We start from the raw sequence: 25,818 nt of genomic DNA, 5'->3' as shown, positions 1-25,818 counted from the left end.
AAATAATAGTCAGAAATCCAAGCGCTTTCGTCTTTACTCAGACATCGTCAAGGAGTTAATGAAGTACAATTGGAGATAAAGGTCTCGGGTACAAAACAAGATCAAGAATACCAGATGGTTAATTGTCAAAAGGGTAAAAATTAAGAGAGATAATCCAGGATTATCGGATATCACACGGTCACAAACCTAACCGAAACTACAAAGTATCTTTACAGTCCAAAACATGTAAAAACTGAATATATTAATTTTGTTGCTTATATTTATCTACAACTTTTTTCATAATGAAAGCATCAAGTTTAAATAAACCAAGACTTAAATTTAGAACATTTCTATTATTTGACTTGATGAAATAAGATTCAATGATATTCCTTTTAACTGTGTCATTACATGGGATTAAGCAACAAAATTAATATATTCAGTTTTTACATGTTTTGGACTGTAAAGATACTTTGTAGTTTCGGTTAGGTTTGTGACCGTGTGATATCCGATAATCCTGGATTATCTCTCTTAATTTTTACCCTTTTGACAATTAACCATCTGGTATTCTTGATCTTGTTTTGTACCCGAGACCTTTATCTCCAATTGTACTTCATTAACTCCTTGACGATGTCAGAGTAAAGACGAAAGTGCTTGGATTTCTGACTATTATTTTCCTGTGGTATTCGCTTATTTATGAAGTCTCGTGCATCTACAGTGAATCTTTAAGCACACTATTATATATGATTAAAAGGGGGAATGGTCCAAGGAAGAGAGTTGCACGAACATAAACTACTAGGAATTAAGAACAGTTTTCTCAAGTCTCCAAACATTCCTGACCATTATATTGGATCACTGAAATCAGGGTCTTGTTGACAAAACCACTTGAGCTTGCCAATGCTATTGAGGAAGGGCATGGTCAAAGAAACTGTTTGTTAGCAATTGAGTTTTACTTGGTCAGAAAGGCATGAGGGCACCATCATGACTTGGTTTGCCCCAAATGCAAGTGTGGGTGATGACACTGCTAGATCTATTTATCACAACACTGAAAGCCACATATCCAACAGAGACCATATTTCAGTCTTGGGGATGTCTGATGTATATGGATTTCCATTGGTCACTGTTGAGACAGGCTACAGAAGAATTGTATATAAAATATAGTTAGATGGATCTCATCAACCTTTTTGGTTGCAGTAAGAGTGGTGACCGAACACCCTGCTTGTTATTGGCCATCCTAGACTTCTTTCTGCTAGGAAACTATTTTCTAAAGACCTTCACAGTTCCACCATTTTCAAAGTCATTCCAAGACTGCATCTTCACGTACAGCAATAATCAAGCATAGTCTCAGAGAGAATGACTTTGAAGGCTGCTGCAGAAGCTACTACTGATTCAGCAGGTTAAGTACCAGTGCCACTGATACATCTCTACTACTAATCTAGCAAATAGGAACTCAAATGAACCATCACTAGAGAAAGTCAACGAATGGTATCTGTGTGTTTTGGTTTGGCCACAGCTTGATTACTGAAAGGTATACAAATATTAAAATAGTTCATGTCAAGATAGTTTCACCACAGAAATTCACAGACTTTGTAAATAGAAGTTTTAATTTGCATTGTGCACAGAAGAATTGTAGCATTTACGTATTTAAAAAATAATGCTTTTTTTTAGTTAAAAGGCTGTTTTTATCAACCAAGGCGGCTTTTTGACTTGTTGCCAAGGTCTACATGTGCACTTCACACACTGTGAAGAATTTCTAAATTCTGAGCCCAGTAATTTAAGATATGAAAATGGATTCTAACACAACATTCAAAATTAAAATTTGTATGAAAAATTATTTGGATACTTACCTACTATTAAAGATAGCTTACATCTTCGTTCTGTTAGGTGTAATCTGCATTCATGCTGTTATGTGCAATCAGAATTCAATATAAACAAAGAATAATGCTTTGTTGGACTGTCTGTAATCAACCGTTTCCCACCAACTGGCGTTGGAATATTTACATTTTCAGAATTCTTCATAACCACCTACAAAGATTTGGGAAGGTTGGGTGGATTTCCACTATGCCAGTAGGTAAGAATTCAAATAATTAATTTTATCATAAAAGTTTTCATTATGTATTTGTTGAAGTTAGCCGACTATTATGTTAGCCCTTTCACTTGGTGGATGAGTTTTCTCTTAAAAGTTGTATTATCAAGCTGCAAAAGACGTTATCCACTTCATGAAATAAATTCCCATGTTTCCTGATGTGCAGCTGACCATTTTGCTCTTTCATTCTGTCATCTTTTAACAATTTTATGAATTATTTGCTAGAAATAGACTACTAAAGAATTCTGCCTTGTGTTTTTTCTTAGTATAGTATCAAGTTCGCCCTTTCACCTCTATACTTCGCCTGATTTGCTGTACAGTAGTAACCCAAACTTATGCGAGGTTAGGTTTCAGACCCCCCCACACACAAGGAGAATTTTGGCACGGTCTCTAAAAATGCTAATAAATACTTTCTTCTAGTTTGAACATTATATATGATGTTAATTATGCTCCCTAAGTACTAAGCTAACTTTTAAAGGAGATTAAAGTTATTGTAATTTCATTGACAAATTAGCTTAATACGTTATCCTTAAAAAAAAAAAGAAATGGTTGGTTATAATGTAGGTGTGTGAAAATTACATACAAACTATTTCTCTCTTCTTTCCCCTTTCTGACCAATCTATTTTTAGAAGTCTTCTTAACTTCGTTTATAAGAAATTCTTTATTTTGCCTCCTTATCTTTGTTCTGAATTTCCTTTTCATGAACAAAGTGCTTTTTATTTGGACTAATACTACTCTTAGTTATGTCTTGTTTTAGAATGGCGCATTTACAATTCTAGATGGCAAAGATAAAATTAGATAAATTCAAAATTATCTACCTCTAACTATAAATAGGAGAGAGAGAGAGAGAGAGAGAGGAGAGAGGAGAGAGAGAGAGAGAGAGAGAGAGAGAGAGAGAGAGAGAGAGAGAGATTGATTTATTAATTCTTACTGGCGTCGCAACAGCAAGGTTATTGACGCCGGAGAGAGAGAGAGAGAGAGAGAGAGAGAGAGAGAGAGAGAGAGAGAGAGAGAGAGAGAGAGGGAGAGAGAGAGAGAGATGGGGGGGGGGGGGGGGACTCATTGGATGCCCACAAGATACCAACTGGACTCGGGTAAGGCCAAGGGCCATTTGTCAGGGTTCAACAAGGGCTTAACATATATTTGTTACAAATATCAGGAAAAGGTGTGCTTATGCCTTTTGCATCAAGTTGTTTATAAATGCACTGAGTGTTTAAAGTTCTGTGATACTGACAAGGTTAGGTGAGGAAAAGTATGGAACACCTCTGAAATTTTTTACTTTCCCTTATCAGGATATCACCATTACATAAAAAAAGCCCGACTTTATATACCTCTTAAAATTGGCGTTCTGTGGTCCGGGAACTCACATGATTCAGATCGATTTTGAATCATCTGTCAATAGTTTGTTGAGCAGTGCAAAGTACTGTTTACAGCTTTTCTCAGAATCTGCAGAACATTATCGGTGACTCTCATCTCCAAAGTTCACTATCTTCATAATTATCGCTATTAGTTTCATTGTCATTTATTTTGATTGTATAGGGTAAGGGGATGACAAAAATACAAAATGAATTTCTGTTGCGATCACTCAAATGCATTTGAACGTCGCTGTCAATAAAGTAAACAAAGCACACCGCCATCTACTGGGGAAAATGAGCACTAAACATTTGCTAAGTAAAGGGTTAGGATATTGTCACGCTGTCAGGAACGGAACTAACCTTCCAACCCCCCCCACAACCCCCCCAGCCAGGGACTGCCAGTAGTAGGCAGTAAGTGATTCCAGCATTGGTAAGCAGTTTATTGGCATTGGTACGTGGATTGTCAGTGATGATATGTAGTTAACACTACCAATATATTTCAATGACAAAATTATGTTTTATTCATACTTACCAAGCAATTATTCAGCTGTAGGATTCCTACGCTCGGCAGACTAACTTTCAAATATCCTGGTGGTGCCGCCAGTTCCACCTGTGGGGAGGAGGGAGGGCTCGAATCCAATAATTGCTTGGCAAGTATGAATAAACATAATTTTATCATTAAAATATAATTTTTATTCAGTCTTACCTAGCAATTATTCACTTGATTCCAAATTGAAAGGTAGAGAGTAGTGAAGATAACACACACTGAGAAACTGATTCATCAGGAGGTTACATAATAAGCATCGAACTTTTATGCCTAGTAAGCGAGCTGTTGCAGGAGATTACTGCCTCTGGTTGGCACTCTGCTTACTAAGTAGAGATGGGTAGCTGGACCATGCATCTCCTCTACAAGTGGGAAGTTCTTTGCAGTCGTGGGCTTACCGCTGACTGAACAAGGAACGAATAAAATACAAAATGCCCTTCTCCTGGGCAAGAACCAGATAAATAAACAACACAAAGTTACCTACACCAACAACTATAAAAATCATCAACAGTACCCTCAGTGCCCATGCGACTGGAAGGTACTTCAGGTACTACGTACCTCCAGACTTCCCATAACTCAACGACCTTGATATATGGCAAAAATTAGAGGGAACCAGCTCCCTCTCTGTTGCATCCCCCAACACCATGCCAGCAATGGATAAAGGGCCCAGAGCACTGCAGTTTTCGAACACCGTCTCTAACTCTTCTAAGTCATGCGTTGCGAACACTGACTTTTATCTCTAGAGTTGATTACAGAATCGCTGACAAAGACAGGTTATTGCGGAACGCAAGTGAGGTGGCTACAGCTCTAACTTCGTGTACTTTAACCTTCAACAGGATGAGTGACTCCTCATCTACCACAGAGTGAGCCTTGGTGATTAAGGATCTGAAAAAGAAGGAAATGGCGCCATGTTCTTAGACATCGGATGTGAAGGGTTCCTCAACGAGCACCATAAATGTTGCGAGGGGTCCCTCAACCTCTCCATCCTCTCCAAATAGCAGCTTAATGCCCTCACTGCGGATAGAAGTCTCTCCTATTCCTCCAGTCCAACAATATCTGAAATATTCTTGATGACGAACGAACGGGGCCAGGGATCTGATGGACGTTCGTTCTTAGCCAAAAAATTCAGGGCCCAGGAACAAACCGCATCCCCTTGTGTGAAACCTACACTCTTGTCTATGGCATGCATTTCACTAATGCGTTTCACTGAAGCCAGAGCCAAAAGGAAGAGAGTCTTCTTCGTCAAATTCTTCAGAGAAGACGAGCGAATAGGTTCAAAGGGAGGTCCGGAAAGGAATTTCAGGACTACATCTAGGTTCTAAGACACTGTGTTCCTCGGAATCTTCGATGTCTCAAAAGACCTTATAAGGTCTGTCAGATTGGTGTTCATCAAAAGCTCCAGTCCCCTATGTTTGAACACCGAACTGAGCATCGCCCTATATCCTCTAATCGTGGAAGGGGATAACTCCTTTGTCAACCTCAGGAAAAGAAGGAAGTCCGCAATCTGGCTTACAGTGGTCTCAGAAGAAGAGACTTTAGCTTGCTTGCACCATCTTCTGAATACGCTCCATTTAGATTGGTAAAAGTTGTTAGAAGCAGCGCGTCTGCATCTTGCAATCATTTCTGCCACTCTCTTTGAAAAGCCTTTTGCTCTGACGAGACTCCTGACAGTCTTAATCCTGTCAGCTGAAGTGCAGACAGTCCTTAATGGAATCAATGGAAATGTGGTTGTCTGAGCAGCGACTTCTTTTGAGAAAATAGCCCTGGATAATCCAACATGTCCAGAAGATCTGGGAACCACTCTTTCCTAGGCCAAAATGGGGCTATTAGTGTAAAGCGAACATCCAGATGGCGCTTCACTTTGTTTATAACCTCCCAGATCATCCCGAAGGAGGGAAACTCTTAAGCGTCTAGGCCCGACCAATCTAGCAACATCGCGCCTACTGGATCTGGAACGGAGGAGCAGAAAAGTTGTTAGACGGTTGTTCTTGGACGTCGCGAACAAGTCGATGGCCGGTCTTCCCCAAACCTTCCAAAGGTCTCGACAAACTTCCATGTCCAAAGTCCACTCCGACGAAAGAACTTGCCTCCTCCTGCTGAGCTCGTCCACCAGAACATTCATCTCCCCCGGAACAAAATGAGGAATGAGTTGGATGTGATATTCTTCTGCCCAGAGAAGAAGTTCTCGCGCCTTCGAGAACAGAGTGATAGAGCGAGTCCCCCCCTGTTTTCGAATGTAAGACAGGGCTGTGGAGTTGTCCGCATGAATGGCTACTACTCGACCTTCTACCAGATGCATGAACTTCTGAAGGCCCAGGAAGACAACTAGGAGTTCTTTTGACATTAATGTGAAGGGCTTTCTGGGACTCTGTCCAAACCCCTGATACCTTGCGATCCCTGAGAATAGCGCCCCAACCTGCGTCCAACGCATCTGAAAAGAACCGTAGGCTGGGGTTCAATGGGAGGAGCGACACACCCTTCTGAAGTCTTTCTCTTGAGTCCCACCAAGCTAGACCGCTCTTGATCTCCTCCGTAATGGGGAAAACCATGGAATCTGGTTGGGACTTTCTGCACCAGTTCGCTTTCAGGTAAAACTGGAGAGTTCTCGAGTGCAACCTCCCTAGCTTGACGAATTTCTCTACCGAGGACAACGTCCCCAGTAGGCTCATCCACTGCACTGTTGAGCACAACGAGTTGTGCAGGATCGATTGAATTGTCGCCAGACACGACTCCACCCTTTTTGGGGCCAGAAAAGCCAGAAAATTCAGAGTCCAGAGTCATCCCCAAATAGACAATCCTCTGAGAAGGGGCAACTTGGGACTTCAACATATTCATGAGAATGCCTAACTTCTTCGTCAGGCAGAGTTTTCTTTGTAGATCCTTCGCACACAGTTCCTCTGACAGTGCTTGGAGAAGCCAATCGTCCAAATACAGAGAGAAGTTGATGCCCATCAGATGTAACCATTGTGCCAGGGGGCTTATAATCCTGGTGAAAACTTGAGGAGCTGTTGAAAGGCCAAAGCACACAGCCCGAAACTGAAAAATCTTGCCTCGAAACACGAAGCGGAGATACTTCCTTAAGTCCTGATGAATTGGGACATGGAAGTAGGCGTCCTGCATGTCAAGGGATACCATCCAACCCCCTTGACTGAGAGCCGCCAGCACCGAACTCTGAGCCTCCATCTTGAACCTGGGCTGTTAGCACGAACCGGTTCAATGCACTCACGTCCAACACGGGTCTCCAGCTCCCACCATGCTTTGGGAACCACAAACATCCTGTTGTAAAAGCCCTTTGACTAGTCGTGGAGTTCCTTGATGATTTCCTTGCGAGCCAAGGAGATTACTTATCGCTCGAGAACCAAGAACTTCTCCGAGCCTAAGGAGTACGCTGTCAATCTGATGGGAATCTTGGCTGATGGAGGCCTTTCCATTCCTCCCAAAATAAGTGCAGTCTGGCGCCTATAGGTGTGCGAAAGGAAGGAGCATCATTTCCTCTTGGTCTTGACTGTTGGCTCTAGAAGATTTGGTGAGAGGTCAAAGGTTTGAATGTGGTCTCATAAAAGGGCGCGACTTTCCCCCTCGAAAAGGCTGCTTCTGTAACGGAGACTAGGAAGGAGGAGCCACAGATGCAACAGGTTTAGGCCGTTTCGTGGATTGAGCCAGTAAATCTGTCGTCGACTTCTTCTCTAGATCTGACAGAATATTCTGAACTGTGTCTTGAGGAAACAAATAAGACTTGTGAAGCGGAGCAAAAAGATGGGGCTGACTTCTGCACAGTGGTGACTCATTTGGTGGTAAAGGAGCACCACAGCTCCTGTTTCTTCAGCATGCCCACCGAAAAATGAAGCTACTTCATCCGCTTAATCTCTGATGGCCTTGTCAGAGCAGGAAAGCACTCCCAACCAGTCCTCTGGCAGATCCTCGGAAAGAGGGGGGCAATCTTCAAGCTTCCTTGCTAACGCACCTATTGACTAAGATCTCGAAGACCTTAAAAAGATTACGAACCACGTGGTTTATCTTGGACGAGGCAAAGAACGTCTTCGCCGCTCTCCTACTGGCATCCACTAAGCCAGCAAAGTCTCCCTGGGAGGAGGCAGAAACTCCCAGAGAAGGCACTTCTTCTGTGATGTAGAAGTGATACCTCTTGTTGATCAGCACGGAAGGGGGGGGAAGGCAAAAGACGCCTTACCATGGTCTCTTTTGGCAGCTAACCATCTATCCACCGACATTAACACTTTCCTAGCTGCAGAGGAAATCACTAGTTTGGGCAACAGTTCTTCTGGTTGCTTCTTCTTCTTCATCATAAAGATCGATGGAGGAGACGAAGAAGTGGCAGGAGAAAACTTCTCTGGAAAATAGTCCGGCGGCTGTGTCGAAACTTGATCCGAATCCTTCTCTGCTACTATGAACTGCTTGTGCTCTTCATTCTGCTCGAGCTCTCCTGTGTCCTGCTCAAGAACCTCCGAAGGAGCATGCGACATGGTTGCTTCCTCTTCTCTCACAGGAGGATTCTTCCCTTTAAAAAAGGGCAGCAACTACTCAAAATGTCGTCGAAAAGGAGCCAACACTTGGTCTTCACGGGAAGACAAATCGCTTGGCTGGGGTAGAACTGATGAAGCAGTCTCTTGGCTCGCTTCAAGCTAAGAGCCGCGAACAGAAGTCGAAGAATCTCACTTCGACTGACGAACCTGTGTACGCCGGACAGGTATCCGCACCCGTCGACTCTCAGTCGAGTCCGCCGGGTCACAAGTCGAATCTTGACCCTCGTACGCCTGATCCGCGTGGCTGCAAGACGAGCACGGACTGGAAGGCGTATCCTTCAACCTCTTGACAGGGAGAGGGGATACGTCAGCAGTTGAAGGTCTCTTTAGGGGACGAGAAGCCCAAGAACTACGCCAATGTCTCGCACGAAGAGACGGTGGCTCACTTGAGTCTGACAACTCTGCACCAAACGAGACACCTTTCCAACGGTGCTCAGTCGAAAGCCGACTCGACACTTAAGGTTCGACAGAGGGAACAAATGGCCGTGGGCAAACCCCCTCAGTCTCCCTTGGACCTCTGGTATGTCCTCTCCCTGAGGTGGGGGAGTGGGACAGTGACCTTTGTCTACGAGAACTGGAGGGACGGACAGCCACCCCCTCAGGAAACACTTCACTTGCACTTGCACTAGCACTTTGCACTGCTACACTTTTCTCCCTGAACGACTTCATGGAGGTACCGAACTCCATAACAGTATTCACTAAAATTTCAAATCTCCTCTCCAACCTTAATTTGAGGCTGGCAATGGTCAATGGTGTCGGAAACTGCAACATGGGAAGCTGGTACAGAAGTCGGAAGACTGAGGATAGGAGAAATATGACCTCTTAAGGGAGAAGGAGCGGGAGTAGCGATCTTCACCGACACGGGTAGAAGGTAGTTACAGAAACCTTCCTATCTGCCCTAATTGCTGCTTTTCTCTTCCTATCTTGTATAACTTTCTCATTATGAGAAATAAAAAGTTTCCACTGTTCATCGTCCCACTCTTGTCAAACAGAATACCTCAGTTCTTTAGAACATTAATTATTATTAATAGGAGTTAGTTTTTCCAGACCTCAGTTCTTTAGAACAAACACTCTTGCCCCCTACACTTAGTACACTTGGAGTGAGGGTCATAAACCTCCTTAACTAACCTCGTTTTGCAGCCCTCTGCATAAAACCTCACCCCCGATGAACTAGAATCTGACATGATTGGGAAAATAGGCAGCACCTAATCTCAAGAGTAACTAACTATGCTAGCTCCTTGAAAAAACACCAAAAACTTCGTACGTCACCAAAATTCCGTGAATAGGCAAACAACCCTCCAAAGATGACGAAGAAAGCCCGCATAGCTTCTGATGTTACTCGGGAGCCAGCAGAAATCCAACTGAAGAGGTATGTTGACATCATACCCGTTTACCGAAGGTGGGAGGGAACTAGTTACCTGCACTAAGGATGGCGGCACCACCGGGAAATTTGAAAGCTAGTCTGCCGAGCGTAGAAATCCTACAGCTGAATAATTGCCTGGTAAGACTGAATAAAAAAAGCAGTTTACTGGCACTTATGATGTTGTAAACACTATTTACAGTCAACCCCCTGCTATTCGCAGACTCAAGATTCGCAAACACGCCTATTCGCAGATTTCTCTAAGGAGAGTAAATATCCATATTTGTGGATAATTTACTCCTATTCACAGTATTTTTCACAGAGAAATATTCACAAATCACTGTATTTTCTATAATTTTCATGACTAAATGCACTTTTTGTTAAAAACTATTAAAATACTCAGTTATAGGCATTTTTAGAGGTTTTTACGTTTTATCCATAAAAATAGACCGTTGTACACATTTTTAGAGGGGTTTTAACTATTTAAGGATTTTAGCTACTGGAGGGTGTGTGTACATGTATGCGTGGTACTCATCTCCTGCGAATACAGTGGTCTACTGTGATTATTTTTATATCAGTTTAGTCAGAGTTACTTTAATTTAATTTTCTGTATTGGTGAAATGTGGGCAATGTTCAATGTATAGAAGACATGTGTTTGATTAAAGAAAATGTCTTAATGCATTTAAGTTGTGCTGTGACATCATAGAAGACAAGATGGCGGCGGCATGGGGTGGTAAGGTAAACATAAACAGAGCATGGATCTGGTATTTGGTATGGTAGGAGAGTGTCTCTGTCTTATAGGGATTTGTGGGTAAGTCATGTTGTGGTGTTGTTCAGTCTTAAAGGCCAAGGAATGTGAACAGGTGGGCAATTGTATAACTGTTGTATTATAATAAAGATCAGGATAGGAAAATATTCAAAGTAAGATCCTTGTAACAGAACTTGTCAGAGGATCCTTGCAGGCAAAAGGACTATCTTGGAGAGTCTTGCAAACACAGCAAGGCAAAACTGATTTCTCTGTCCACTGAACTGAGTTGGCAGCCTTCTCTAGCAAGAGGTTTCTAATGAAATTCAAAGATAAGCTTACAGCATGAACGTTGTGAAGTTTTACTTTTAAATAATGGCAAATGATTAAGATTCTTTTTACATGTGACTACCTGTTTAAGCTACGTATAAACAAGACGTAGCATACGAGTTTGACCTATAAAAACCATGAATTCTAACCCCTCCGCTTCAAGGATTAAGTCTTTCTAGAAACATCCTTGGAGCTCTAACTATACATAACAGTGTCTCCTCTTCACCACCATAGGGAGCATTAGTGAAGCAGGAGTGAAAGGATTAACACCAGAAAAAGCAAGAATCGATAGAAAAGGCTTATGACCCAGACCAAAGTAACTTACTAAATTTACAGCCTCTATTCTTCCTATGACTTGCAAAATCTTTCAAACTCATCAGACCACTCCTTACGTTCTAATACCATGCCTTGTTCACCCAGAAACCAGCATTTCTACCTCTGCTTGCAACATTACCGAAGCTAAAAACAAGCACAATATAGGAGCGTAAAAATAGCCAAAAATCATCACCACTGATTCACAGCATATGCACAAAGACAAGGCATGAAGATTTTTTACAAGAATGTATACATTCCAATGCCACTTGGTGGGAAACTCATGATGACACAGTCCATCCGCATCAGCCAAGCATTTTCTTTTCTTTGAATGATAGTAGCACCTAACAATGGAAAGACATACACTAACTCTAACAGTAATTATCCAAATAATACTGTTTTTTTACTGACTAACGGAAGCTAAGAGAAGTAATTGTTATGAAGTCATTTGGCCGCACAAAATTCAAACTATGGAGGTCCAAAATGGCACTTTTTTTTATTATTCTACTGCCATGCCAACAGGTTTTCTACAACGAAAATCAGAAAACTGGTCTTACACTGTACTTCATTTTATATATGTAGCCTTAAATGACTTCTCAATGAGTGGTATAGGTAGTTGTTAGGCTCAATCATACCTCTCAGACATTTACCAAAAGCTTCCTAACAAAAGTACCAGAACTTAAAAGACTCAAGAGTGTACACACAATGTACCCACCCTTCTGAAAATGAAGCTCTTCTTCTCAATGAAACAGGTTTTTTTCTCAGCAAAGTACTGTCACTATCTGGAGTCTTTGACCTGCGGGACTGTCTTGTAGGAGTTCTGGGCTGTGATGGAGTTGAAGGTCTTGATGAAGTGGATCCAGTAGATGGAGCCTTGGGTGCAGATGGTGGTGAAAAATGATCCCATACATGATCTACAAAGACAATAAATACCCTGTACTGCTATAGAATATGTGCTCTTTACTGCTATACCATCATCATCATCATCATTTTAAGTCAGGCTTTCCCCTTCTTGGGGTGTGACATTTGATTGGTTCTCTCCATTCTCTTCTATCTTGAGCACCTCCTCCTTACCTGGGACAGGGACTCTAGAAGTGGATCGAGTCACAGGAGCAGTAACAAAAGTTGGCCCTCCACTAGGCGTACTGCTGGCACTACTGCCAATACTGCTGCTGCTCATGCTACTTTCACCCGAAGTGTAACGCCTTCGTCTTCTAGTCACAGTAGTGAACATTCCCCTGCATAAACAAAGTTAATTTTGGAAGTGGTCTTTTTAACTGCAGACAAAACTTAAAAACTCTCAACTGTTGACAAAATTTTTCAAATCTCATATCATTACACTGAACTTACCATAGCATAACATATGAGCCACTTTCAACATAAGTTATAAATATAACCAAGCCCAAAGAATTACATTTCAAAACCAAGTAGACCACAAAGCTAAAAGATCTAAGAAGTAACCCTTATTAACTGTAAATGATAAACAACACCAATCTAAAGGACTGGCAGGCAATCCAAGTGATAAGGATGGTGGGGAGACGGTTAAAATTTCTTTAATATGTTCAAAAATTGTGTAAATGAAGTCTCCATAATGAAACTAATATTTTAATACTTACCTGAACACCTGAATTAGCTCTGGTCACTGACCAGCCTGAATTATATCCCCATAAATTTACCCACAAAGTAGGTAGTTAACTGTCAGCACTACCAATGCTGCAGGTAAAATCTTGTCAAATGAGTTACTTGTGGTACCATTGGCAGTGCTGCTGCAAATATCGGTCGACTGAGGCCGACATCCCCAATCGAGTCACTATCAAAATTGAAGTGGGGAGGAGGGTGGGAATCATTCAGTGTTCAGATAAGTATTACAGTATTAGTTTTATTATGGAAACTGCATATTGCAATACACTCCCTCAATAGCTGAATTAGCCACATTAAAAAAATTTCAAGGAGGAATAAATCTAATTCAGACTGACTTGCCAATGGAGCATAAGCAGGTAACTCATTTATTAAACTACTATGTGTAAATGTGTGTCTCCTCAACTAGTTGTCTAATTCAGTAGGCGAGGATGCTTGAAGAGTGAGTACCTTAATGTCAGTCTCGTGTCTAAAGTACTGTCTGAGCCAGAAGTGCCTCCCATGTGGTATTCTACTTCTATACCTCTCATGTCTGGAGGGGAAAGTCAATCCTCCCATGTGGCTATCCAGCCTCAAATGTCTGGAGAAGTTGAATGTGCAGGACCTTCGAGTTCTCTACTGCTCACTGACGAAGATGACTATGTGGAAGAAGTTGAAGATACTCCAACATGACCATTGGGATCTGCCTAACCTCAAAGACCTAAAAAAATATATATATATACTCAATATGAACCCTGACCAACAGACTCGTAAGTTCATTTAGGCTACCCGACTACCTAAACCCCTGACGGCCTAATGATATAAAGCTAATTATAAAATGGAGTTGGCCGCAATAAAGGACCCAGCGAGTAACCCTTCTCTGAAGAAAACTAAATATCCGTAAGGTAGAACGTTATGACAACAAACACCTTCCAAGTAGCCACCTCCAAAATTGCAGACACCTAAAAATTCCTCAAGAAAGCCCCGAAAGCGATGAAGAACTATCTGACACTCAACTTAAAACCTCACGTACAAAGAAACTAATTGCATTTTGGAAATACGATGTGAAAAATTAGAGGAAAAACAAATAAGGTCCTCGGACAAGGTAAGAGTTTCTCAGTATGTGAAAAATAAACTTTGAGAGCTCAAACCGTACACAGCAGTATTTCAGATCTGTCACCGCATACAAACTCATCCAACAATGAAACCTGAAACAATCTAGGAAGAGGATACATTTCAGACTCGGACTTCACAACCAATCCTGGCAAGTAAGAAAGAAAAATATCCTGCCCCGAAAACGAAACTGTCCTTGCCACTGCCTGAATCTCACCACTCTACTTGCAGTAGCCAAAGCAACTGAAAACAACACCTTCTTGGTTAGCTCTCTTTAGAATAACGACTCCAAGGCTCGAAAGATGTAAAGCTCAACAGTTTCAAAACAGCCACTAAATCCCACGAGGAAGCCTGCAGCGGAAAACTAAATCTAAAAGATCTTAGTAGATCGTGCAAAATTCTACTGGTTGAAAGTTCAGACAGGTGAAACCTGAACATGCTACTGAGCATCTATCTAACCCCAGCAATCATAGATTATGAAAAGTTCTTTCTTTCTTAAAAACAAGAGGAAAACTGCTGCTTTCGCAACCGATACACGTGAAATGCTATGCCCCTCTCTCTGGCACCGACTATGGTACATAACCAACCTAGTCTGGTATAGTTTCCTAGTTGATCTTCTCAGACAGAAAGACAGTCAGCAAGCCACTGCCTTAGAGAGTTCCAAATGACGAGCTGCTCACTGGACAGTCTCCAGGCAGCCAGCTTCAGCACATGGAGGTTCTGAAGGAAGAAATGGAAATTAGTCTGAGATCTTTCCTTCCTGGAGGGAACACTGGAACTTCCATAAACATGTCCATTTGCCCCCAAGAACTTTCTGAGAGCGACTCCACACGTCTGCTAGAACATTGAGCTTCCCCGACACAAATTGAGGGATAAGAGTAGCCCCGTGTTCCTTGCACCATGAAGATCTCTCTGTGCTACGCTGTTCAAGACTTGCGATCTTGTTCCTCCCCTTCTTTAGATATGGCACAGCTGTAATGTTGTCGCAAAGAGAGCTACTACCCTGTTGCTTACTTGTTCTGAAAAGCAACTTAGAACCTCTTCTACTGCTCTCAACTCCCATAAATTTATAGACTCCTCTTGATCCAGATCCTCCAATGGCCTCTGGCCTGAGATTCCTCCAGGGTTATACCCCAACCCTGATCTGAGGCATCTGTATACAGATGAACATCTTGTGTCGACGGTCAGACGATGTTCTTCTGACCACCACCGAAGATACTTCAGTCTAGAATCATCCCAGACCACAACTATGTTCTCTTCCCAAAAGTCCCCGTGATTCCTGACACACACCTGCAGGGAATGCATCCGGAGACAAGACACTAGAACTAGTAGCGAGAGGGAGGACATTCAGCCCAACAAGCTCTTCCACAAGCACACTGGTTGAGACCTGTCTGACAGGAATACCTCGAGATGACTTATAACCCCAAAAATACGTTCCTCTGTTGGTAAAACCCTCAAAAGAAGCGTCTGAATCTCCCTTCCCGAATAGGTTTTTACTTGCGCTGGTAATAGAAAGCATTTGAGTAAATTATTTCGAATTCCTAAGGTCTGACATAGCTTCAATAAGTGAACCCTTGCCTGCAATACCCCGCCCACAGACGAAGCCTGAACCCGCCAAATGTCGAGGTATCTCCTCATTCAAAATCCCCGACGATGCACTATTTCTGAAATAGAAGACATCACCCTTGTGAATAACTGAGGTGCTGTGGTCAGACCGAAGCAGAGGGACTTGGACTGGAACATTCCAATTGGACCTGAAAAATGAAGGAACCTTTGAGATTCCTGATGAATCAGAACCTGGGGACACGCATCCTTGAGGTCCCCTGAAATCATACAATCATCTCTCCGAACTGACCACAGCCTCAACAGCAAAGTTTCTTGTGCAACTTTGATGAAACTATAAGTCAGTGAGACCCAAAAGATCTATGATGGGTCTCCAAGACTCTTCCGCTTGCAGCCACAAAGATCAGGATGTAAAACCCTGGAGAAGGACGTGTGGCTCCATGCTCCCTTCTCCAAAAGGGCCTGGATCTCTGCAGCTAATGTTATCCCTTTGATGGAGGATGGGGAATAACTGGGAAGGCAAACCTGGGAGCTGGACACAGGAGGATGAGAATGAAACGGGACTCTGTACCCTTCCTTAAGACTTCTACCACCCAACTCTCTGCGCCTTCTTCCAGATGTTCCAAAAAAGGAGCAAGGCAACTTCCTACTGGTACAGGCAAAGGGGAAATTCCCCTATTTCCAAAAACCTGTCTTGGAAGAAGGTTTTGAACTAGAGGCAGAAGCTGAACCCTTAGCAGCAAAACGGACCTTCTCCGGTGATATTACAGAGGACTTAGAACACGATTTCTTAGCTGGAAATAGCATCCCAGATCCTTAGGTGATCTTTAACCCTGAGCTGCAACACAAATCCTAGCCTGCTGTGACTATTGCTGACAAAGAAGACACAAAATTGACCATTAGACATTTATAAGAACCCTCTTATAAATGTCTGGGTAGTGAGGCGCCAAATGATTTAAAAAGGTCTCTCATCTTCTTGCCAAAGAATGTTGTACAGCCAGCCAAAATGTAGCCTGGTATGCTAACCCTATTGAAACCAAAGTGATGAGATAGTCAAACAGCACATGATTAAAAGGAATATATCCATCTTGTTTAAGAAAAACCCCATCAACCCAGATAACATCCACATAGTGGGACAAGGCCTTGGGCTGGCTGCGAAGGTGACTTTGAAATACATGCCTCACGAGATATAACCACTACCAAACGATTCGATGAGGGCAACCAAGAGAGAAGAGCCTCAACAGATTCGTTGAGTGGATGCTGGCAGAAGGGTTACCCGCTACCCCAAAGAACCTCTTCTGATTAGAAAGCAAGGTTGAATACGTTTCAAACATTGCTTGATTTGGTTGTGTAGGATCCTTAAGAGCCTGGACTGTGAATAGAGAGAATGGATAAACTCCACCATCCATTTATACTTGCTTTCATTCGCAGGAGAAAAAAAAAAAAACATACCTGGTACAGTCTTCTTCAATAGCGCATTCTCGGCCAGACCGAACTGGAAAAGGAAAAGACAGGCTGAACACCCGCAAGAACTGCTCCTGAAACCCGGACCTCGTTACATCTGGATGTGCAAACCAACACCTGACATACCTGACCGCATCACATCTGAGCCTACTGCACTCAGTTGCGCACACCCTGTACCAACTCAAAACGATGACAAAACTCCTGAGCTAGTTGCACTCAACTGTGCAAACCCCACACCACCCAGTGACGATGACGTAACACCTGGGCACCCAACACCCACTCCTAAGAGCAGAAAGGCCGCAACACCTGATCCACCCAACCACGGCTGAACCACTGCCACACCAGGACGGATATTCGGTGTTGGAGTCACATTGATTATGGGAGGGGGAGGAAGTACTCCCGAATAACCCAGAACCAAAGCGGAACCCATACTGAATATCTTAAGGAGGAGGAACAGAAATACCCACAGGAAAGTTGAGAAAGTAGTAGAAGACTGAGAGTAAAGGAAGAAACCACACTCTGAGCAACCACTCGAGCTCCTACTGCCGACATTGAACAGAGGGAGAACATTTCCTGGTATCCTTTTACACTTTTGATGACAATGTGACAAAATTTAATCTTTTACCAAAAAAACAAGACCAGAAGGACTGAGTGTAAAAAATGTGGAAACTACAGCCGTCTAAAATCATCTTTTGTTAAGCGTAATTTTTGCTCGCCTACTAAATAAAACTGACTTTAGTAGGTGTGTTTCTTCGAAGGTTTGCATGTTTCCAAGGTGCTAGATATCTTTTTGTAAGATAAACATTAAACTTTTCATGTTTGCTACATTTACCTGATACGCAATGACATTTCTCGATGTCCTTTTAGATTTTGAGGATGATATGGAGAGAGAGAGAGAGAGAGAGAGAGAGAGAGAGAGAGAGAGAGAGAGAGAGAGAGAGAGAGAGTAAAATATAAGGAAGTCCAAATAAAATTTTTTTGTGCTCCAAAAATTACAGCTAAAAAACAGGCTGGTGGGGGGGCAAGATGATGAAATATGGGTTGGGAGGTGAAAGGGTTAAATGGGGGTCGTGCTAAATGACCAAAAGTTCGCCTGATGTGGGACAAATTTGCACAGCACGGCGAACAAATAACAATTGAGGATGTTGGCCTCGGCTTACTGATATTCGCAGCAGTGTCGTCAACCATACCTCAAGTGACTCATTAAACAAGATTTTACCTGCAGCATTGGTAGCGCTGACAGTTAACAACCCACTTTCTGGGGATATAGTTCAGGCTGGTCAGTGATCAGAGCTAATTCAGGTGTTCAGGGAGTGTATTACAATTACATTTTTTTAATACGTTTACAAAGCACTAAACAAAACATATATGCGTGAGGCTTTCATATGATACTAGGAGCACTTGCAAAGTCAATTAAGAAAGTACATAGAGAGACATCTTAAATGACTTGGATCAGATGAGAATTCACATAACATATGGAAATGCTTGAGGCAATCACAAGGCAGATGAGAGAGGAGAAAACTCTTATGACATATTTGTCAAGTGTACATATACGTAAAATATAATATATGTACACATGTAAAATAAAATAAATATTAGGTAATGATGATGAAATCGCCTCTCTTCACTAACACAGAAATCAAGACAGCAAAAATTTAATTTTTTATAAAATAGAATAAAATTTTGTATATGCTTACCAAATAATTACATAGCTATTAGTTTCCATTTACACGCCAGATCAACATTCGAAAAACATGGTAGAGTTCTTTTGTTTTGGGGAGGAATAGATACAACATAGCTAAAGAGCTCAATTCATTAGTGCCCTATGTCTATGAGGGGGGAGGAGGGTGGGCTCCGGTCATTTAATTACATGGTAAGAATATGCAAAACTTTATTGCAAAAATTTAATTTTTATATAAATAACGTACCATATAACTAAACAGCTGATTCCCTCATTGATAGGAGGTGGAATATGGACATATACTACTCAAAAAACACTCTAGATATGGAGATGAATTTGAAATATAATTTGGCTAGAATCGTAACATGCTTGTTGTAACCTTACCTGGAGAGGGAGCTGTAGCAGGTAGATACTGCCTTTGATCTAAGCTCTCGACCTGTAGTGGCTTGGTGGTAGAGCCAAGGGTTGCCTCTACTATTGTGGGGCTTTGCAACATAGGAGTAAATTGCAGGTTGTCAAAGCTAACAATCCAACAGATACATATATAAAGCATATATATGTGTGACCTTGCCCTGGGCACAGTACAATAACAAAAGACTAACAAAAGCACATCTGCATTTCCAAAGAGCAGACTGCAAAATCGCGGAGCGAGACATTTCGCTTGAAAGAGTGTGATGTGGTGACTGCCTTTATTTCATAAGGCTTGAACTTTGCACAAAGAAGAGCTTCATCTTCAACCTTCAAATGCGATTCCATAATTAAACTCCTATGATAAATGGCTAAAGCATTCTTAGTGGTCGCAAGGGATTTTTTTACTGAATGCCTCTGTCTTTTGTCCTCTCAAAATCAACTTCAATGCCCTAACTGGGCAAAAAGTACAGTGTTCCCCAAGTTGAAACCCCTATAAAAATGCTTAAAACTGCCTATTTTGTCAATTAAAACTCAAGAAAAACCAACTAATAATGTTCATACCTGTTCTTTTAAAGTTTTTTTCATAAAAAGTACATTTTAGGTATAAAAAAAGGGGGGGGGGAAACTTGTGGATATTTTCCATAGAAAAATACGGTAAATAGGAGAATTTTCTGTGAATAATGGGTATATATGTTCCTTTAAGAAATCTGAAAATAAGTGAGTGTGCGAATATGAATGTTTCACTGTACTCTCTCCTGATCTGATGGCCCCACAAAATCAACCAAACTCTTGACAACAAACAAATGTGGCCAGGGACTAGATGAATCCTCATTTTTTTCCAAAAAATTACAAATTTGTAACTAATTTGTATTTTTCATAACTTACAAACCTGAGGTCTTAACATTAGGATAAATACTCAGTGCCAGCTGGATACCGGTAAAGTTTAAAATAATTGTGTATGCAAGGGACTATTGGCATCTGTGCTTGGTCACGAGACATGTGGGGCCACCCACATACCCCTCATTAACTTGTGACCCCGTCAGTTATTTTTCCAACCCAGGTTAGTTGATAGAGGGGTGGTTAGAGGTGGGCCTTTGTATGTTAAGACCTCAGGTTTGTAAGTTATGAAAAATACAAGTTAGTTACAAATTTGTCATTTGTTCATATGTGAAACAAACCTTCGGTCTTAACATTAGGATAGACTTACTCTTGGTGGGAGGTAAGTACTATTAACCAACTGGGAGTTTGCCACCTTTGATCAGTTTCCTGAATACCAGAATTCTACGAAACAACTGACCAGTATTTCCGAATCTAAGATATATATGAATATCATAGAGTCAGACTTCTTGGTTTTTACACATTGTCATAGTTCATTGCGTTCAAGGAAGATAAGAAGATCTGTTCCCTTAACAAACCAATTCATCCACTCATGTAGGTTTGTTATCATTCCTCTCCCCCTTGCTAAAGAGAGGAATGTCCTGCTACTGATAGGTATCTACTGATACTAACCCTAACAGTATGGCCACTTCACTCACCTGTACCTTGTCCGTTCCAGCTTATGATGGTACTCTCTTCTTACTGCCCTAAGTAAAGAAGGAGACAGAAATTTGAAAAGGAAAGAGGCCAGTTAACTCCTCCATTTCACATTCATACCATCATCTTAGACAAGATACCATCTGACCCCGCCAGGGGTACTGGATGAATTATATCTTTGGTTGAGCAGCCACCAAAGGACCCAAGGAAATTGAGTCCAAGGACCTCTGGGCAACAATATATATATATATATATATCTATATATATATATATATATATATATATATATATATATATATATACAGGAAATTGAAAGTGGTTTTCATAACAAAGAACCCACTCTTAAATTTCAATGAACAGATAAGACACCTCCTTAAAATTGCTCAATTTTGAGCTTCGATACCGTCACAGACCAACCGTCACGATCATTTTAACAGATATGTTCTTAAATGCCAGGAGGCCCATATTCCTCTGATGACCTTATCTTCTGTATAACCTCATTGGTACAACTTGACAAACAAGGAGTAGGCTTGCCCGATCGCCTCTGTTTGGCCTGTTCCTTTACGTCTACCACGTTAATGTTCTAGGTGACTTAGTTCTTTCTATAACCACAGAGTACTTTGACAAGTTAAAGCCGGTCCCTCACACATACTCACACCGTACTGAGCAAGATTAAGAAATGTATGTCATCATGACCTGTGCTGCACTGACTCATTATCCTGGATTCCGGGGCCAACCGGAAGTGAAGTTCCAGGCTACTTTTGAGTCTACGTCAAAACCCTGGTTATTGAGTACTCCCACTCTACCAAGGTCAGAGGAAGACCCCCCTTCCACAGTCAGTTTCCTGTAACGGGACTGATGTATGTGCCTGGTGGTAGTCCGTCAAGGCTACTCTGATAGAGTATGTTTTCACTTATCAGAATGGAGTTCTTATGTGCCCCATCCAGTTCACTGCTCCTGCTTCATCTGAAGATTAGTCAGTGTGAAGCAATATTCACATGTCCAACCACCAGTCCAATGTAAACATGTAATTACAGAGACTCTTCCCTCTGTTCTGACAACCTCTCCACCAGATCATTGTCTACTGACCGAATGCCTTTAATGGACAGAAATGTCCACTACACAGGCAGTCACGACCAAAGGGTCATTCTGTATATGTGAGCTAATGACCATTGGAGTCGTGTTACGTCCGAGGTGACACTCTCCACCCAAAAACTGAGAACTATTATTTCGAAAGGGGATACTGGTCAACCTCCAGGCCTTAAGATATTAATTCTAACTATCGGTGATGCCTCTTCCCCACACGAACCTATCAGTCACTCATCCTGGGTCCTCCTTAATTACTGGAACCCATCCTTACGTCCAGGACATGGCGTAACAGGTAGAACCTAGAGTTTGCATAACCTCCAGGATGTTCCCAGCATCGCAAATGGAATCCTCAGCCTCCTAAAAGGGTGAAACCAGAGACAGCTATTACATGGTTTTTCCATTATACGAGTTCCTCTCTGGACGAGTGGTTTGTGCACTCATCTGCCAAACCGGTAGTCCGAGGTCCTACTCCCATCTCGGCCAACGCAGAATCAGAGAACTTATTTCTGGTGATGGAAAATAATTTATCGATATAGTGCGGTTCGGATCCCACAATAAGCTGCAGGTCCCATTGCTAGGTGACCAATTGGTTCCTAGCCAAGTAAAAAATATCCAATCCTTCAGGCCAGCCCTCAGCCCTAGGAGAGCTATTAAACAGCTCAGTGTTCTTATAAAAACTAAGATGCCAACCAAAAAAAAAACTGATGCGGTGACCTGTTACAATATACGGGCATATGTTCAATACGCTACCCTCCAAAGGGAAATCCTATATTGCCAGAAACCATCATGGTGCTATTCTCGAGTAACCTAGCCAAGAATTGTACCCAACGTCACTTCACCCTACCTCACTCTTGAAGAATGGGAAACTCCCCCCCTTTCCCCTTCCAGATATGACGAGGTACTAATGCCTCGCTCTAGCCAACTGAAGCTTGAACCCTTTATGTTAGGTTCATGACTTCAATATAAAAACTAGACCAGTATGGAAGAGACCCATTTGCAGATTCCAGGTTAACCTAGCCAACAAGCACTTGGACTAGTCTAAGTAGGTACGTATAGTCCATTAAGAATTGACTAACTTAAGTTGGCAAGACCAGGTTGACCCTGGCTTGGTTAGGTTAAGCTATGTTACCCGTTCCAATTAGGCTAGGACCCTGGTTTGGTTAGGTTAGGCTATGTTAACTCTTCCAATTAGGCTAGGACCTTGGTTTGGTTAGGTTAGGCCATGTTAACACTTCCAATTAGCCTAGGCTAACTCCTCCATCACTTAAGGTAGATTAAGTCCATCCGAGATGTACACTTAACTAGGCTAGGCTAGTTTAGACTAGCTTAATCTAGAAACTAAATGACTTACGTTAGGGTAAAGCCGTTCAAGAAAGTTTGGGCTATCCATGCTAGGCTACAACCATAACCTTCTAGGCTGAGGTGGTAAAAGTGTTTCGAATGGGTAGCCTAGTCGATGCTCGGCTATACTTATAACCTTATAATTCGTCCAACCTAAGATAGTACGGGCATGTTCAAGCAACCAGATCATGTTCAGTCATCAACCCACTGTTAGGCTAAGTTGACATGTATGTCGGAACCACCTAACCTATGAATTAGGCTAAGCGGACCCGGCTAAGCTAAGAATTGTACCACTCAGACTAATCTAAGATAGTAAATGCAAGTTCGAAAGCCAAACCGCAACCATTAGTTGGTCCAAGCCAACACATGCATACCCAACCAGTTAGTTCGGACAGATTAACTAAGATAGTACCAGTAGACTCGAACTGGCTGGAATAGGCTACGAATATAACCACTTGTTAGGCTAAAAGGTATGACCCAATTATCCTAGCTATAGCATCTTAGGTTACAAGTGCCCTACTTAGGCTTGGCTACCTTATGTGACGAAAGGATGACATTCACCTCTTTCTTTCGACTTAAGTTCCCATTTGATTTCATTAAGAAGAATGGTTTTACAGTACTTTCAAGGAACCAAGCTTTCGATTAACTTTAACTACTTGTGTAAGAGTCGAAGTGTTTGGTCAATATTCTTATAGGAAGAAACCAGATTATACCATCAAGTATATATAAAAATATGGGAATTCTCCTTACCTGTAAAGGTTTGAAGTTTTCTAGAGTCAACCCAAAGTATGCTACTTCCCACCATTTAGGCTGCATACGATTACTAAGAGGTATCCATATCCTTCTATCAATCCGTGCATTTTACGTATTGTAAAATGGACTCTACATGACTAAAAATGATATTGTCATGTTACAATAAAGTTTTATACATACTTACCTGACAGATATATACTTAGCTATAGACTCCGTCGTCTCCGACAGAATTTCAAATTTCGCGGCACACGCTACCGGTAGGTCAGGTGATCTACCGCCCTGCCCTGGGTGGCAGGACTAGGAACCATTCCCGTTTTCTAATCAGAATTCTCCTCTTCCACCTGTCTCCTGCGGGGAGGCTGGGTGGGCCATTAATCGTATATATCTGTCAGGTAAGTATGTATAAAACTTTATTGTAACATGACAATATCATTTTTATACATTCAACTTCCCTGCCAGATATATACTTAGCTGATTAGCACCCATTGGTGGTGGGTAAGAGACAGCTAACTACTGAAATAGACAGGTAAACAACATATGTTGTAGGTATTAATAAACCTTGGTTCCTACCTTATTAGGCTGAAGACTTCGCGGCTACTGCCTTGGAGTCTGCTTAGCCTCAAGAGCCTCAGCGAGATATTGATCTATGGCTAAGAGTTCTTGTGGGTCTGCCAATGGGGTCTTATCCACTTACTCGGCAGAGCCTAAAGGCCTTTGTCATTGGGTGCTATTCCACTAACATGACAATACACCTTGTTCAAGGAGCACAACACCGATCCCGATCACCTGATCCTAACATCCATGTTAGTTCTAAGATTGCAAGGAGTTATCCCCGAACTCCTTACAAACAACCAAAAACTCGAAACATAATTACACTTTCATTTATACAAAATATACAAAAAAATTTTGTACTCCCCGACTAGCCATACATACCCTTGATCCCTACCAGCAATGACACTATGCGCCCGTGCGACATCCGTGAGCTTGCTAATAGAAAACCAAGCACATATCTGACAAGAGGGTTTATGTACGATAAATCAAAATATTTTAAGGATCAGTCTTTGCTCCAAGACCCAGCACTGTATCTGCTGATACAAATGGACCTAGAGAGAAGCACTTCTCATAGGTCACTCTCACATCCTTCAGATAATGAGATGCAAACACTGAATTGCACCTCCAATACGTAGTCTCAATGATATTTTTAAGAGACATATTCTTTTGGAACGCCAAGGACGTTGCTACTGCTCTCACCTCATGGGTCTTAACCTTTAGAAGACCGAAGGATTCTTCCGAGCAGTTCTTGTGAGCGTCCGTAATTACGCTTCTCACAAAGAAAGCCAAGGCATTTTTGGACATGAGTCTTTTGGGGTTCTTCACAGCACACCAAAGACCTTGTTGACAAGCTCCCATCTCTCTTCTCTAAATAAAATTTAAGAGCTCTCACTGGACAGAGAGACCTCTCTGTCTCTCTGCCTACGAGGTTAGATAGACCTTTTACTTCAAAGCTTCTGGGCCAAGGTTTTGACGGGTTTTCGTTCTTCGCCAGAAACATTGTCTGGAACGAACAGATGGCAGCATCTCCTTTGAACCCCACTGTGGAATCCAGAGCGTGCAACTCGCTCGTCCTCTTGGCTGTAGCGAGAGACAACAGGAATAAGCATTTCCTAGTGACGTCGCGGAAGGAAGCCAGATGTAACGGCTCGAATTTATCCGATGAAAGGAATTTCAGGACCACGTCCAGATTCCAACTAGGTGTTCTAGGAGTTGCTGCTTTTGAAGTTTCAAAGGATCTAATTAAATCGTGTAGATCTTTGTTGTCTGCAATTTCTAGCCCTCGATTTCTAAATACTGAAGACAGCATGCTTCTGTATCCCTTTATCGTTGAGACAGATAGGTGTGATTCCTCTCTCAGAAAGAGGAGGAAATCGGCAATATTCACTATAGAGGTACTGGAGGAGGACAGCTTCTGACTCTTACACCACCTCCTAAAGACTTCCCACTTCG

The 25,818-nt window shown here is 42.0% G+C and overlaps 1 protein-coding gene across 1 annotated transcript in view; it reads right to left on the bottom strand.

Moving 5' to 3' along the window:
• Positions 1 to 25,818, bottom strand: part of LOC135217359 (uncharacterized) — a 75,168-nt gene that overhangs the window by 1,721 nt on the left and 47,629 nt on the right. Inside the window, exons 3-4 of the mRNA XM_064253199.1 lie at positions 12,324 to 12,487; positions 11,965 to 12,163 (exon numbers count right to left, since the gene is read on the bottom strand). Coding sequence (XP_064109269.1) covers positions 11,965 to 12,163; positions 12,324 to 12,487 — 363 coding nt within the window. The remainder of the gene's footprint in view (positions 1 to 11,964; positions 12,164 to 12,323; positions 12,488 to 25,818) is intronic.

Source organism: Macrobrachium nipponense, chromosome 7, assembly GCF_015104395.2.
Source record: "Macrobrachium nipponense isolate FS-2020 chromosome 7, ASM1510439v2, whole genome shotgun sequence".
Classification (NCBI taxonomy): Eukaryota; Metazoa; Arthropoda; class Malacostraca; order Decapoda; family Palaemonidae; genus Macrobrachium; species Macrobrachium nipponense.
The sequence above is the reverse complement of the archived record's forward strand: the minus strand, read 5'-3'. Positions and strand labels throughout refer to the sequence as shown.